Source organism: Haliotis rufescens, unplaced genomic scaffold, assembly GCF_023055435.1.
Source record: "Haliotis rufescens isolate VD_foot unplaced genomic scaffold, xgHalRufe1.0.p SCAF_12, whole genome shotgun sequence".
Classification (NCBI taxonomy): Eukaryota; Metazoa; Mollusca; class Gastropoda; order Lepetellida; family Haliotidae; genus Haliotis; species Haliotis rufescens.
The window spans coordinates 37,059,679-37,076,485 of record NW_025963802.1 but is presented as its reverse complement, the minus strand read 5'-3'; the positions used below and the strand labels follow the sequence as shown (position 1 = coordinate 37,076,485).

At 44.4% G+C, this 16,807-nt stretch overlaps 1 protein-coding gene across 2 annotated transcripts; it reads left to right on the top strand.

Moving 5' to 3' along the window:
* The first annotated feature begins 435 nt into the window (after positions 1-435).
* LOC124136573 (vitelline envelope sperm lysin receptor-like) lies at positions 436-15,960 on the top strand. 2 transcript variants are annotated; one of them, XM_046502528.2, is made up of 10 exons: positions 436-512; positions 1,438-1,481; positions 3,246-3,285; positions 7,527-7,708; positions 8,730-8,884; positions 9,630-9,778; positions 11,383-11,473; positions 13,307-13,460; positions 14,878-14,926; positions 15,504-15,960. In XM_046502528.2, the coding sequence occupies exons 2-10, from the start codon at positions 1,440-1,442 to the stop codon at positions 15,923-15,925; spliced, it is 1,284 nt and encodes a 427-aa protein (XP_046358484.2). In that variant the 5' UTR covers positions 436-512; positions 1,438-1,439; the 3' UTR covers positions 15,926-15,960. The 2 variants fall into 2 exon arrangements, with proteins under 2 accessions (XP_046358484.2, XP_046358485.2); XM_046502529.2 differs by having other exon boundaries at positions 468-508.
* The last annotated feature ends 847 nt before the right edge of the window (positions 15,961-16,807 follow it).

The following is a 16,807-nucleotide window of genomic DNA, read 5'->3' as shown; positions in this document are numbered from 1 at the left end:
TAGGTGATACCTGTGAAGAACTATTCTACTCCGGATCTTCACGGGTCCATGATAAACAGACGTTGACTTTCATTTCATACCAGGGAAGACTTCAAAGTGAATATTCACCAGTCGTTAATTATTACGGCTATTGGTCTCTCACACACAAAACGGTTTAAATTTTTTAATGTTTTAATTTGGATTCACTCAACAAAAACCCAAATAAGAACACCACCAAAATGTGTTGATCTTTCAACTGACAACAATGCCCGCCAAGACGGCCGCCCGTGCACGTGAGAAGCAAAGTTTACGTTTTTCTCGTGCAGATATCTCGAGTATGGGTGGTCTGCTTTCTATATCGTGACTGATGGGACAGGGTTGCCGTGTCGTGGCCTGCACCCAACGTGGCGACAGAGTGACTGAGGAAGGATGGAACACGAATGGAGACCAGTATGTCTGACTTTCGAAAACGTGAGTGTGGCTGACACAACTGCCTGGCTTCTGCCCTGACGGTCGAAGATTCTGGCTCGTAGGTGAGACATCAAAGATATTCCATAATTATATTATATGTCAACTCACACTTTCAGGAAAGACTTCCGCCTGTACACCCCCACCAAAAGCTGTGTATGTACGCGTTGCCGCTCAAGCCATTTACGTACTTATATATATTTTTGAGGGGTGACACGGGCGGAAGTCCTAAATAGAACGTTAGCTGAAATATTTGAATGGAAAGTTAGGCGAGTTCAGGTCTGGCAGGGGTGCGCATATCCCCTTTTCAAATCCTGCTACGATTCCGGGGTAGAATAGGTCTTCAGCAACCCAAGCTTGCCGTAAAAGGTGACTATGCTTGTCGTAAAAGGCGACTAACGGGGTCGGGTGGTTAGGCTCGCTGACTTGGTTGATGCATGTCATCGATCCCAATTGCGTGGATCGATGCTCATGATATTAATCATTGGGTTGTCTGGTCCAGACTCGACTATTTAGACCGCCGACATATCTGGAATATTGCTGAGTGCGGCGTTAAACAAACCAACCAACCAAATCCTGCTACACATTTAAGTATTCGAAATATGTTTTAGGGCATACTTAAAGTAAATGTACAAGATCCCTATGTCTAACTCATTTAGTGACATACCTAGAACGAGTGTATTGTTGGCCAAGAAGGACGAAGCCGCGTTTGCTTGTATTTGCACAACGACTTCAGCTGCAGTAGCAAGCTCACTGTCGTGGTTTGTTTTGTTTGTGTTACGCCTCGCTCAGCAATATTCCAGCCATATGACGGCGGTTTGTAAATACTTGTCTGGACCAGAACATCCAGTGATTGACATAAGCATTGATGTAGGCAGTTGGGCATACGATGACATGCATCAACCAGGTCAGCGAGCCTGATCAACCGATCCTCGGAGGTGACCAGATGTTGAATAGATGTATTAATGGCTCTCTATTCTTATTCTTCAGTCATGTCGCTGTTCCCATTATTGTTGGTGAGCGCCTGTGTCATGGTACGTCAAAATACTTTCGCATTAGACATGTAACACTACCCTATACTATAATGCTACTGGGATTCGGGCGGACAGAACGACAAAAGGCATATACGGGTAATATCTTTTTGACCTGATCAAAGTTAAATGACGCTATGAACGCCCATCAACAGGTGTAGGATAACGAAATACGTTGAAGCCATGTTGAACCACAATGAAGTGAATCTGAAATATGTTTGAACTTTTTCTATACCAATCCAAGCCAGACGTCACGATAAACCAAACCACACATGCAGTTGGTTCACTCGAATAGAGATACTGGTCACTGACCAGTTATCGCCATTTTGTTATTTCTGACATTCCTCGTGCAAAGTTGACTGTACCAGTAACTTTGGTTTTTGTGAAACTATGTGCAAATGCGCTTATTTCTGTCCGTGGAATAAGTTTCATTAAATTTGTTATGGCGCTACGATAGGTAATAAAAACAGTGGAAATAGAACTTTCCCGTTTGACTAACTGTACCAGTTATCGCCATCGTCTTAACAGCACGTGCCACGAGATCACGTGCACCGGTTGTTGTACAAATTAGTTTTAGTATTTCGGGTATCGCGCTCATTCATCAAAATTGTTAAGAAATGCTATTTTCAATTTGTCGTCTGCAAACTTACATAAACCAATATTCCCCAAATTCGATCTATACATGCTTATTCTTTACACTGTACTATGGATTTCGAGACATGCAGGTTTTGCATTTTGGAGAATTTTTTTTAGCTCAAATAGGTTTTAGAATTGTATTTTTGGAAAGAAATGACTGACAGTCAGCTATGACTGAATGTGCATTATCGTGTAGTTTGATTTTCGGATGAATCAGTCACGTGACACCGCCCGCATATTTTCTAAAGTCGTATTTGAGCAAAGTGATTATATGGTGTTTGTTTTAATATTTCCTCACAATAGTCCGTTTTGTTCATCATTTTCGGATAAATATTTCTCTTCTAATGAAAACGAGCAAAAGTTAAATAAGATGCGCTCACGTGCGCTATTAAGGGGGAGTTTGCGATAATTGGTCCTCGGCGATAACTGGTTACTAGCCAGTATACTACTCAAAAGAAGTTAAAGAACCCCCGATTCATTCATTACTATACTTAATGTGAACTATTGGAACATGAAAGAATTTGGTGTTGCACGGACGCACGCACGCACGCACGCACGCACGCACACACACACACACACACACAAAACGCTCTATTAATATGTCAATACATTAAAATAATACCAATGGATGGTTCTATGTCTTTAGTATTAAGTTAACATTTTAGTGGGTTGGAGTTGACCAATTATTTTGCAATTTGTGCCCCATTTTTGGTTTGATATGATGCAAGGGATGCAAGATCACTCCTAACTAAATGTTCACTTATTTGTGGCTAAGTTGTTTGGCGTCATGGCTGGAAACGCCATAACCCACACAACCCGTGAAGAACCCGGTTAGATGGTCTTCAGTAACCAATGCTTGCCGTATAAGGCGACTAACGGGATCGGTTGGTCAGGCTCTCTGACTTGGTTGATGCATGTCATCGTATCCCAATTGCGTGGATCGATGCTCATGACATCAATCACTGGATACTCTGGTCCAGACTCGATTATTTATGCCGCCGTCATATAGCTGGAATATTGCTGAGCGCGGCGTTAAACAACTAACAAAACACAAACCGTTTAAATAACTCGTTGTCGGTATCGAATGTTTAGTGTAGCTGGTTTGCTGAATGTATCGCCTTGCGTTTGCAGAGTGCCTGGGCTGTTATACCACACGGATACATCTTACATGGTAAGTTTGTTTGTTTGTTTGTTTGTTTGTTGTTTAACGCCGCACTCGGCATTTTTCCAGCTATATGACGGCGGTCTGTAAAATAATCGAGTCTGGACCAGACAATCCAGTGATTGATATCATGAGCATCGATCCACGCAATTGGGATCGATGACATGTATCACCCAAGTCAGCGAGCCTGACCACCCGATCCCATTAGTCGCCTTTTACGACAAGCATAGTCTCCTTTTACGGCAAGTATGGGTTGCTGAAGACCTATTCTACCCCGGAATCTTCACGGGTTTGGTGTCTGATTTAGATTAGTTTGAAAATTTAACCTGTATCCCAGACCATCCACCCTGACACTCGGGGCGATGGCCCAGTGGAAGGTGTCGCTCATAATTTTAATAGATCCGTGTTCGATTACCTACATGGGTGCTTCATGCGAAACCTAAACCATAACTTTACATAACCAGTTTCAGTATACACAAATACTAAACATCAGAAGGTATTGTGACGTTTTCACTTACAATCGCTTATGTATTGAAACACCAGGAAAACACATCAACTATAACTCTAAGGACAAGGAAACGAATTTAGCAGTAAATAGTTACTCCAAGACAAAGAATTATAACTGACATTGTTGCTCATGCAAATACATTGGTATGTTTTTGCGTAAGATGCGACTATTGAGATCGGGTGGTCAGGCTCACCGACTTTCTTGATGCTTGTCATTACATCCCAATTGTCCCAATTGCGTGGATGGATGCTCATGATATCAATCACTGGATTGGGTGGTCCAGACTCGATTATTTACAAACGGCCATCATATAGCTGTAATATTGCTGAGTGCGGCGTTAAACAAACAAACATGTTTTTGCAAGGGATACATAGACTATAGATCACACATAAGTATGTTCATAATACGTTTGAGCACACATGTAATTTATATTTCGTGTTTAAGGGGTAACCGTTGTTTTGAAGGTTTGGGACAGCGTAATGAACTGTTTACGCACGGCACAATGTGATAAGAACCATGTATTTATGGAAACAATAGCATTAAAATCAGATCTTTCATTTCCCATACGGGGGCACGGGTGGCCCAGTCGTCTAAGGCGCCGCGATTCGCTGTGCAGAGTTGCGTCCCTTGGGCACGCCAGAAACCTATGATTGTGGGTACGAATCCCGCTTCGCCCCGATTATGTTTCTAGGTTTGTCAGCACCATACCCGTGCTCGTGGGTTTCGCCGAAGTGGTAAACGTCTGAGACCTGCATCACATCGGGCTTTCCTTCCACATTAAGCTGACACGCCGTGATATAACTTGAATACTGTTAAAAGCAGCGTTAAACCAAACTCACTCATTTCCCATACAATATACATAGACGCAATCTCTTTAAAAGTTTTAGCTTAGTGCTCCCAACCGCTTAGATTTGAGGACATCCCATCGCAGGTCATGTCAGAACCAAAATTTTGGAAACCTAATTCTTAAGTAGACCTCGATCTAATATGTGCAGCACACGATAATCATGAGAATATCTAGAGAGCGGCTTCAGCCTGAACCCACATTTCACCTTTCAGGTAAAGGTGTGCATGGTTAGCGTTTGTTTACGATGAAAGTTAAACGAAAATTGTTTCTGAAAGGCTTTCAATAGTTATATTTGCCCTTGATCTTTTCAAACTGTATTCTAAATATCAATTCAGTTAAATGTCGCAGAAATATAAGTGTAACATGATGGCAAGACGGAGTCGACTTCTTGTATTTCATATCCAACTCGGCAAATAAATAGGATACCGTTACATACTTCTCCAAAAGTAAACAAGGTTCACGCGACTCTTTCACAGTAACATATTTAATCTCATGACATGACAGATTAACTACAGTAATTTGAAAGAATCGGGTGATTAACTTTGTGTAATATGATACGGACCTATGTGGGTTTTAAATGTTTCCAATAATACCATAGAAACAAGATTTATTTTCTTGTTTGCTGAGGTTCCTTCGACCAGCGGCAATCACTTTCTAGCTCACCTGGCGTCATACTAAAAGACGTTAAAAGATGGTACTTGTTGTTGCCCTGCCTGGCGCTCGGCATTAAGGGGCTAAAACAAGGACTGGTCGGTCGGAGTCCGTATACTGTGTCTGAGTGGGCTATTCATGTTAAACTGCGGCATGGTATCTCAGTGAGCTAGCACTATAAATCGGCATCAGTCTGGACACAGACGCACGCACACACGTCGCTATATAAGTGAAATGATCTTGGACGCGACGTTAAACCCAATTTCACCTCACCTCACCTCTAGCTCACCTGACTGAAAGTGAGGTTAGCTTACGCCATTGTCTCGGACGGTGGAGCCCGTATCTGTTGACAAAATTAAGAGGCCACTAACATGATTGGGTGGTCAGGCTCGCTGTCTTGGTTGATGCATGTCATCGTGTCCCAATTTTGTGGATCGATGCTCATGTCAATGACCGGATTGTCTGGTCCAGACTCGATTATTTATAGACCGCCGTCATATAGCTGTAATTTTGCTGAGTGCGGTGCTAAACAACAAAGTTAACATCAGCTCCTAAGCAGCCTCTGCATCAATTCAGCTGAAACATGGTATACTTGATCCGCTAATGACAACTAAATCCGTTCTAAAAAATTGAATCCTGTTTTTAAAGTCTTTTGTTTCACCATATAATGAAATTTAGTATGTGTTAGCAGTGGGGCCACAACTGTGATTACATTTGCGATAATATTAAATTGACCTTGACAACTCCCATGCCCTAAGATTCGTGTGCAAAATGCATTCCTGTCAACTTGTGAAATTTGTGTTCAGATTATGCTGAAATTTGTCGTGCATGTTCATAGTTTAATCAGATCATTGGGATCATTATTTGAAAACATCTTATTCCAAAAGACCTAAGGTCCAGAGAGCTGATATATTTTTAATAAAAAAGGATTAGATGTTGAAGGTGGCGTTCAACTTCGATGCCGTCTGCAATGTTGGAAGAACAAACGTTTTACCGAATTGTCGCAGAATCTATTAAAGCATACATCTATTTCATATACAATAAGTTAAAAGGGTTCTATAATCACGAAAAAGATAAATTAAGCTGTTTTAACATTTTCAATTTCCTTTACAAAAAAACCATGGCAATATTGTTAATGAGTGCTTTCACTGGACTTGGGTATCATGTCACGTGTCAGGGGTCAAGGTCACTATAAAGATTCTCACTAAAGTGACAGTTTCGCAAGTACCTATGTGTTGATTTCTATGTGTTTGCTCTTGAACGCAGAACCGAAATATTAGTTATTATACTACATAACTATGTTATTGAGTCTGTACCAGACAATACAGTGATTGGCGTGATGGTCATCGATCCACCCATTTTTAAAAAAATGACAAGCAATTAATAAGGTCACCGAGGCTGACCACCCGATCCATTAGTGGCCTCTTACAACAGGCCTAGGTTGATGTGGACCTATTTTCCCGGAATCCCCATTGTCTGGATCCTGCTATAAGGTTTTGGCCAAGATTAGTCAAGGGTCGAGGTCACGAGTAAAAGGCGTTTCCTGAAGCATTTTCTCCGATACAGGTAACTGAAATATTAAACACTTATGTTGAATTTGTCACTATCATTTCTTTGAAGTTGGATAAATTTTGTCTTTTGTAAAACATATATTCAATGAGATTAGAAAGAAATGATGACTTTTTGCTAAGTGATCATTTTTTTCTCACATTTTCCATTGTTTGTGAGCAGTAAGGTAGACTAGTGGGAAGAGAGACTTCCACCTTTACACCCCCACACCCCCTCCAAACTTATATATGTATGCATTGCCGCGCAGTCGTTTTAATTATATATATTTTTTAGGGGAAAACGGGCGTAAGTCTTGCCGACTAGTGTTCAATTCCCCATATGTGTACAATGAGCGAGCGAAGCCCATTTCTGGTGTCCCCAGCCATGATATTGCTTGAATATGCCAAAAGCGACGTACAACTATAATACTAACTCAAAGCTGACTCGGGTGAGCTTACAATGCCTTGGCGCCATGTGGGGCGGTCGGGTAGCCTAGTGGTTAAAGCGTTCGCTCGTCATGCCGATGACCCGGGTTCGATTCCCGACATGGGTACAATGTGTGAAGCCCATTTCTGGTGTCCCCCGCCATGATATTGCTGGAATATTGCTAAAAGCGGCGTAAAACCATACTCACTCACTTACTCACTTGGCGCCATGTTTAAGACTCATTTGTGAGTTAGAATGTTTCCAATCCAGTGACTTCCAACTGCGGTAAGGAAAATGCCAAGGGTGCCGAAATAGCCATAGTAACGGACTTGGACATAGCGGCTCGTGCAGACTGCGCAACGTCCAGTGAGAACTTTACGTCGACTGACGAAGTCAACTTCAAGCTGTCGGTCGGATACCCTGGCTTTGGCTCTCACGCCTGTCAGTTTCAGGTATTGGGAGACGACGCATTTTTTCTACTTATTCCCTGTATTATTATATCAATCATTCATTTATTGATATAACAGATTCTATTTTGTGATCTAAAAATGCATCGGTTTTATTGACATCAGTCAAAATCGAATTTGTGATACGAAGAAATGAATTAATAACAAGTTTTATTGTTTTTGTTATCACTTCTCTGCCGCCAGTTGTTGACATGATCGATGTAATTGTTTGTTGAGTGGGATGTACATAGACAGTTCATTATATTTACTTAGATGGACTACGTATTTTGGACTTACAGAAAATCAAACTCATTTTCAATCAAATTTAAATCACATTGCTCACGTTTTCAATTCTCTAGCTCTGTGTCTATGTCCGCCTACTTCGATCGTAAAGTGTGAGAGCTGCATCTTAATTGTGCTAAACATATTCTAAATTTTTAAAAATTGATATCAAATGATGGAATTCTGTGGAAATAGCTGTCTTAAAACGCTTGTAATAATTGCATTTTTCTGAACTTAAAACATGCGATGACCATTTTTGTAAGTCTTTGGCATATAGATACTATAAACGAATCTGGGTTGTTAGGTACCAGTTGATTATGCCAAACATACCCTTGTGTCGTAAATGTCGCGTACATAAATTTATGGATATATTTCAGTTTGACTTAATATTAAAACAAAACATTACATTCCGGTAGTAATTTAAGCAATCCGCACTCAAGTGAGGAGTTGATTGTGTGACAGGACTAATTGGTAGGATATCACAAATTTATTGAATGTTCCACTCTTTAGAGAAATGACGGCGATTTATTGATTTCACTAAATCGAACTTGATATCACTATTTCGATATTTGAACTAAAATGCATTTTAAGATTAGACACCGCAGTTTTTCTACATCCTACTAATACTGTCGCGTCAGAGGGTTGGTCATGGTTAATATACATTTTAGGGAGTGTATCTGACGTCGGAGAATCCATCAGAATATCCACAGAAGTTATACGTATTGACTTTATCTTCTGCAATCAGAAACGGAAAGGCGCTCGTGTGTACGTCTTGAAGATGTTCGTATCGTACGGTTCTCCGGGCGCAGCCCTCCACCACAGCCAAGAGGAGTACACCATCACATGCACGTTCGACGCCAAGAATACGCAACTTACGAAACAGTTGAAAATCGGAGCCAGGTAGGAAACGGCGACTGGTTAACATTTTTTTTTCAGAACGAATGTTGTATTCCTGTCTTAATCTTGCTTTCATTAAAGACAAGTCGGTGAGGGAAGTTGGCAGGGGCGGCACAGAATTCGCTGTGTAATTGCGTCCCTTTGGTCGCGTGACAGGATCCGCTGAATGTTTTCCCTACAGTGTGAGGTGTTAATGCCGTTTTAAACAGTATTTCAGTTGTCTCGGTGTGTCAGCACCGCCTCCGTGGTCTTGTGGTTGAGCGTCCGCCCGGAGAGCGAAAGGTCCGGGGTTCGATCCCCGGCCGCGTCACACCAAAAGACGTTAAAAGATGGTACTTGATGTTACCCTGTCTGGCGCTCGGCATTAGGGGCTAAAACAAGGACTGGTCGGCTCGGGGTCGGTATACTGTGTCTGAGTGGGGTATTCATGTTAAACTGCGGCATGGTATCTCAGTGAGCTAGCACTATAAATCGGCATAAGTCCGGACTAGTGCACGCACGCACGCACGCACGCACGCACGCACGCACGCACATGTACGTCGCTATATAAGTGCAATAATCTTGGATTTCACGTCACCTCACACCTCGGCGTGTCAGCTTGACGAGTGAGGAGTCAGAAGTGATGCAGGTCTTGGACCATAAACCGACCGTAAACGTCCAGTTAGTCAGTTAACTCGCTTGCCTCAGAGCAGGATTAGATCACTCACGCGGTAGGGTTGACTGTCTAAGTCTTAGTTGACATTTCCAGCCGAGTAGCCCCAAAGGAGGTCAAGTCGTGGTCAGGGAAGAAGACAAACGCCGTCATTCGCCTCCTGTTGGTAGATGTCCTTGGAAGAGACGTGCATGGCCAGAGGCTGGCGGCAGGACGCAAGGTGCAGCTCAAGGCTTTTGCGACAGGCGAGTTGTCTCCACTTGGTATAGTCGAGTTGTCTCCCGTTGTGACATTAGTTTCTTGCAAAGCTATCATGAGGCTGTTCGTTTTAAGCCAATGTGAGGTTATGCCACGCCGTGGCGTCCGTCGTCTGTACGTCAACAATTTATTATTCAACTACCTCTTCTGAACCACCAATTGGAAATTAACGAAATTTGACTGGAAACATCCCCTTGTGGTGAAGATTCAAAATTGTACAAATGGTGGGGCTGAGGGGCGGGACCAAATAGGGGCAGTTTGGCGTTATTGCTTTTAACGACTTCCTCTCTGGAACAAAGATATCAACCATATATGGTTTGAAGCATTCTCCAATGGTGGCGATTCAAACTGGAGAAATGGAGAGGCTGAACCCCCGCGGGGATAAAAAGGAAATATAGCAATATTGCTTTAAACAACGACTTCTCTGGAAGAGATAGATATCAACCATATTTGGTTGGAAGTTTTCTCAGGTGGTGGGAATTCACAATTGTACAAATGGAGGGGCTGGAAACGGTTCAGATCTTTATAGGGGGCACGGGTGGCCCAGTCGTCTAAGGCACAGCGATTCGCTGTGCAGAGTTGCGTCCCTTGGGCACGCCAGAAACCTATGATTGTAGGTTCGAATCCCGGTTCGCCCCGATTATGTTTCTAGGTTTGTCAGCACCACACCCGTGCTCGTGGGTTTCACCGAAGTGGTAAACGTCTGAGACCTGCATCACTTTGGGCTTTCCTCCCACATTAAGCTGACACACCGTGATATAACTGGAATACTGTTAAAAGCGGCGTAAAACCCAACTCACTCACTCAGATCTTTATGCTACATTTGTATCAAGGGAAGTACACGTTCATGCTGTCAGATTTGCCACCCACCTATGTTAAATGCTGACAGTCAAAATTACGAAATATTTGCAGTATTATATTCATGTACAATGCAAATGTATATTTTGTCATGATTGCGTAAATATCCAGGTGAGCGATACAGGCCCTATGGGGCTCTTATTACAGACCGCCGTCATAATTCTGGAATATTACCGAGTGCAGCATTAAACAACAAAGTGTGGATTATTACCTCATTCCACGATGTTCCAGTTTCATTATGATCCTTATGTGTAAGAGCAACGTGAGGAGGTTCAGGTGGCCAGACCCGGTGAGATGATTGCTTGCGTTGGTCTTTGTAGACCGCCTCCGTGGTGTAGTGGATAGAGCGTCTGCCCGGAGGTCGGAAGGACGGGGGTTTCGATTTCGGGACGCGTCATACCAAAATACGTTAAAATATGGTACTTGTTGTTACCCTGTCTGGCGCGCGGCATTAAGGGGCTAAAACAAGGACTGTTCGTCACTCTGTGTCTAAATTTGGTATACATGTTAAACTGCGGCTTCATCGTATCTCGGTGGGCTAGCGCTATATATTGGCAATAGTGCGCGCACGCACGTCGTTATGTAAGTGCAATAATCTTGTACATGATGTTATAACCTAGCGTTCAACCCTGTTTCACCCTCACCCCGAGTCCTCGTGGATAGCTGTTCATGCCTTCAGTACAGATAGCTGCGTCACACAACTCGCTTATTTGTAATTCGACCGACATTGCAGGTACTGCTCCCAACGAACGGGGTCTGCGACCTGTATCTTGTGACGCCATTGGAGTGACGACCGGAGCCAGGTTCGCCTTGCTTAGATCCGGGTAGGTGGTACGACCTGTGGCCCTGGTGTGATGAAGGCGGGGTGGATGGCCCTGGTGTGATGAGGGCGGGGTGGGTGGCCCTGGTGTGATGAGGGCGGGGTGTGATGAGGGCGTGGTGGGTGGCCCTGGTGTGATGAGGGCGGGGTGGATGGCCCTGGTGTGATGAGGGCGTGGTGGATGGCCCTGGTGTGGTGGATGGCCCTGGTGTGATGAGGGCGTGGTGGATGGCCCTGGTGTGATGAGGGCGGGGTGGATGGCCCTGGTGTGATGAGGGCGTGGTGGATGGCCCTGGTGTGATGAGGGCGGGGTGGTTGGCCCTGGTGTGATGAGGGCGGGGTGGGTGGCCCTGGTGTGATGAGGGCGTGGTGGATGGCCCTGGTGTGGTGGATGGCCCTGGTGTGATGAGGGCGTGGTGGATGGCCCTGGTGTGATGAGGGCGTGGTGGATGGCCCAGGTGTGATGAGGGCGTGGTGGGTGGCCCTGGTGTGATGAGGGCGGGGTGGATGGCCCTGGTGTGATGAGGGCGGGGTGGATGGCCCTGGTGTGATGAGGGCGGGGTGGGTGGCCCTGGTGTGATGAGGGCGTGGTGGGTGGCCCTGGTGTGATGAGGGCGTGGTGGATGGCCCTGGTGTGATGAGGGCGGGGTGGTTGGCCCTGGTGTGATGAGGGCGGGGTGGGTGGCCCTGGTGTGATGAGGGCGTGGTGGATGGCCCTGGTGTGATGAGGGCGGGGTGGATGGCCCTGGTGTGATGAGGGCGTGGTGGATGGCCCTGGTGTGATGAGGGCGGGGGTGGCTGATCTGTAAATAATAGTCTGGACCAGACAATCCAGTGAATGATATCATGAGCATCGATCAACGCAATTGGGATCGACGACATGTGGTGTGATGAGATCAGATCGGGCTGGTTGACCTTGGTGATACAAATTCGCATAACATTTACACAAAATAAGGCTTTTCGGAGAGTACCCATGATTTCTCTTTGTCCCGAGCTTGGTATGTATTGCCATGGAAGTTCTGTACGCCTGATATATACATCGGCATGTCAGTTCAAAACCATTTGTATATCTGCGGAATTATCTATTTCGAGGAATTGCAACCTGAACTAAATAAGATATAACCAACATGCGAAGAATTTGTCGTGGTGAAACTGTTCCTCCGGTTTAAATGGTTTCACTGTGTTAATGGTAAGTGCCACAAGGCGGAGTTGATGGACAACAATTGCTGCTTGGAATGGTGGGAACCTTTTGTTACCTATTGTCATCTATTGTCATGAGGGGCAGTCGTGTAGCCTAGTGGTTAAAGCGTTCGCTCGTCACGCCGAAGACCCGGGTTCGATTCCCGACATGGGTACAATGTGTGAAGCCCATTTCTGGTGTCCCCCCGCCGTGATATTGCTGGAATATTGCTAAAAGCTGTGTAAAATCATACTCACTCACCCCAAATGGTTCTAAAAATATAAAGTTTTCACGGACATAACCAGCTGATCAAGGCATTACCCTCTTGCACGAATGGCCACAGAAGCCAGGGTTGACCTTGAGACAAATTCTCATTAGGATGAGACTACAATGCTGTTCAAAATTAAGTGGGGCAGTCGTGTAGCCTAGTGGTTAAAGCGTTCGCTCGTGACGCCGAAGACCCGGGTTCGATTCCCGACATGGGTACAATGTGTGAAGTCCATTCCTGGTTTCCCCCGCCATATTGCTTGAATATTGCTAAAAGCGGCGTAAAACCATACTCACTCACGTATTGTCATGACGTCATGGCTATGTGCGGATACTGTTATGAATTAGGTTGGTTTTGAGATAATACATCTTGCCCCACTTGACCTCCAGATGCGGAGACGGGTGGTTCATCAAACGGAACCAGGGTTTCACCACCAGGGGCTTGTCCTGCGCCAGCCCTTTCTTCAGCGCCTTCAGCCTCCCTAATAAGGAACCGATGCGGTTCCAGTGCAACTTCACTGTGTGTGAAAGAAACTGTGATGGGGTGAGTCTCAACCTACATGTTATTAATGCGCCCTATAAGTCGTTTTTTTGTTTTCTAGTTTCTATATTTTTTTGTCTGATATTTTGGGGTGTGATTGAAACGTTGGCCCATCACACCCTTCAGGTTCGAATCCCCTCATAGGTACAGTGGGAAGACCATTCTTGTCATCCTGGCAGCTCACATTTTGTTCTAGGCTTTGTGTTTGTGCATACATGTAGATAGATCATTGCATGGTTGACTTAAATTCAATAACAAATGTGGTGTGAAAGCAGACCCCTGGTTCTTATTTCCCACTTTGAAGAGCCCGTGAAGATCCGGGGCAGAATTCAACAACCAATGCTTGCCATAAAAGGTGACAATTCTTGTCGTTAGAGGTGACTAACGGGATGGGTGGTCAGACTCTCTGACTTTGTTGATTCATGTCATCCTATCCAAATTGCGTGGATCGATGCTCACGATGCCAATCACTGGATTGTCTGATCCAGACTTGATTATTTACATACCGCCGTCATATAGCTGTAATATTGCTGAGTGCGGCCTTAAACAAACCAAAGCATTTTGAAGAAAGTTCTCATCTGACCTTTGATCGTATGTTCGAATCCCGGTTCGCCCCGATTGTGTTCAGGTTTGTCAGCACCATACCCGTGCTGGTGGGTTTCACCAAAAGTGGCAAAAGGCATCACTTCGGGCTTTCCTCCAAAATCAGGCTAACACGCCGTGAAATAACTGAAATACTGATCAACGCGACGTTAAACCCAATTCACGCCTGCAGTGCATCTTGGCCTGGTGGTTGTCTGTTGCCATCTACCATGTGTAAACCACAGGTAGTAATAACCTTTCTAATGAATTCTTTTTATGATTTGTACCAAAACCTTTAGGCAAAGATGTAAAGACCCAAAATCAATGAAGTCTTCCTGACATGTACGTTTGGCAATCTACCAAAATCGCGAGCGAACCCGAAACCTAAAAGTAAATGTTATGAAGCATATACTTCAATCACTGCCATCTATTCGACAAGATTTACAATGAGAGGATCTGTGAAACTGTTTGGTGCTTGAGAGGCCGATGTTAATGCTTTCGATAGGATAGGCACAGCAAGTTGCGTCCCTTGGACACGCCAGAAGCCATTTGTCGTGGGTTCGAATCCCGGTTCGCCCGAGCTCGTTGGTTTCACCAAAGTGGTAATCGTTTGAGACCTGCTTTGAGCTTTCCTCCAACAATAAACTCGCTGTCTTGTGACTAGAATATTGTTCAAAGCGGCGTTAAAACCAACTCGGTCACTTCGATGCGAATATTTTGTTTGATTTGTTTTATGGCAACAGTTATAGTACGACTAAATATTTATATAGCTACATCTTGATCGATCACTTTATTGGTGTTATAAATAATTGTTAAATAAGTCGTCATTATTTACCAGGACTCGTGTGCAGTGGACAAGGCAAGAAGACGGAAGTCGGCTTCTTCAGGTAGGTCTGAGTCCCTACTCGCCGCACTAGGCCTAGTATTCCAGGTATGACAGCGGTTCTGTACATCGAGTCTCATCATGAGTATCGCCCCGTGAAGATCCGGGTAAGAATAGGTCTTCAGCAACCCATGCTTGCCGTAAGATGCGAAAAAGGGATCGGGTGATAAGGCTCGCTGACTTGGTTGATGCGTGGATCGATGCTCATGATGTCAATCACTGGATTGTCTGGTCCTGACTCAATTATTTACAGACCGACGTCATTTTGCTGGAATATTGCCGAGTACGGCGTAACCCCCCCTTTAATCGAAGACATAACTAAATGTTAAATATTGACTCAGTATTTCATATCGCTAAAATCGGTTTATAGTCATTACCACGTGAAATAGAATCACGAAAATACGCGATTATAATAAACGAAGACAAAATGCATATCTGCAGTGAAAACAAGCCAAAGTATTACTACACATGCAACTATCATGCAAATAATAACGACATTTAGTGCTTCTATTTCACGTAGAGGACAATAATATTCTCACGACAGGTTTTCGTGTACTGTAGTCAATATACTTTATTTCCAGACGAGAGCTTCATTCCTGCCAGTTCCGGTTTTATTTCTCCAGACAAAATCGACCACCGGAAGTCTGTCGAGCTTGTTTCGAGACGGACATCCGACGAACATCTTTGGGTCTCGAGAGTGTTCATTTGGGCGCCAGTCGTCATAATTATGGCAATTGGTGTACTGGTATCAATCGGAGCGGCGACACGCGCATGCGCACGCCGGAATCTCGCGAGAAAGTACGAGGTTGCGCCAAAGGTCAGTGTCTTGTCCTTGAGGCCATGCGGTTGCAGTTGGGATGGCGAAGGGGGATGTATGAGCTCCTGGGCGGCTCAGAATGACCTCAACCGCCTTGCACATCTGGAAACGGAGAGACCCTATAAAATCAGGTCCTCCAGTGGAGTATGTGAGATACCTTGCAATAGCAGCCATGGTGAAGTGTGACAGACACGATGGTAATAAAAAAACTTGTGGTTTCAGGAAGAGAATATTGTCGTTTGTCTGCCACCGCCTTAGTTATACTGTGAAGATCCGGATAAGAATAGGTCACCAACCCATGCTTGTCGTAAGAGGCGGGTGGTCAATGCATGACATCGTATCCCAATTGCCTAGATCGATGCTCATGTCAGTCACTGGATTGTCTGGTCAAGACTCGATTACTTACAGTCCGCCGTCAGAGGTGGAATAGTGCCGCGTTAAACGATAGCTGTTGAGCATTGTCCTATTTCTAAACGGGTCCAGCAGAAATATTGATGGCCGGGAATAGCTGCAAGATTCCCGATGCGGCAAACTATTTGACCGATGAAAAACAGCTTTTCGGTGCATTGAGCATGTTTGTGAGTCAAATAGTGATGTGATGATGCCAGGCGTTCGCGAAAATACATGGGGATAGGGAATTGCTTCGGACATACTTTGTCAGCGTGTCAAATGTCTACCATACAACTTTGATCGAACAACTATTGGACAGTCGCACTTCCCCCATTACTTGTGAAAAATTACAATATTTACGATTCATCCAAGGCATTTGACGGTTTGTTGACAGTTAGCTCGTCAAGCTCACCTGGGTACAAAGAGTCGTGATATTGCTAAATGCGGCGTAAGAGACACTCGCTACGTCAGACGGATCATCTGTATTTAATTTGATATAGAATGTGTGTTTTGTTTATATGGACGCAAAACCGAGATATATTAAGAACGCTATCTTTGCGTGTATGGGAATATGAATGAGATACCTATCATAAAATAAGGTAGACACTATGGCCCCTGTGTCCACTAATGCCCTAACAGGAATATACTCAAAGTATATCTACCTCGTTTGGATTCCCA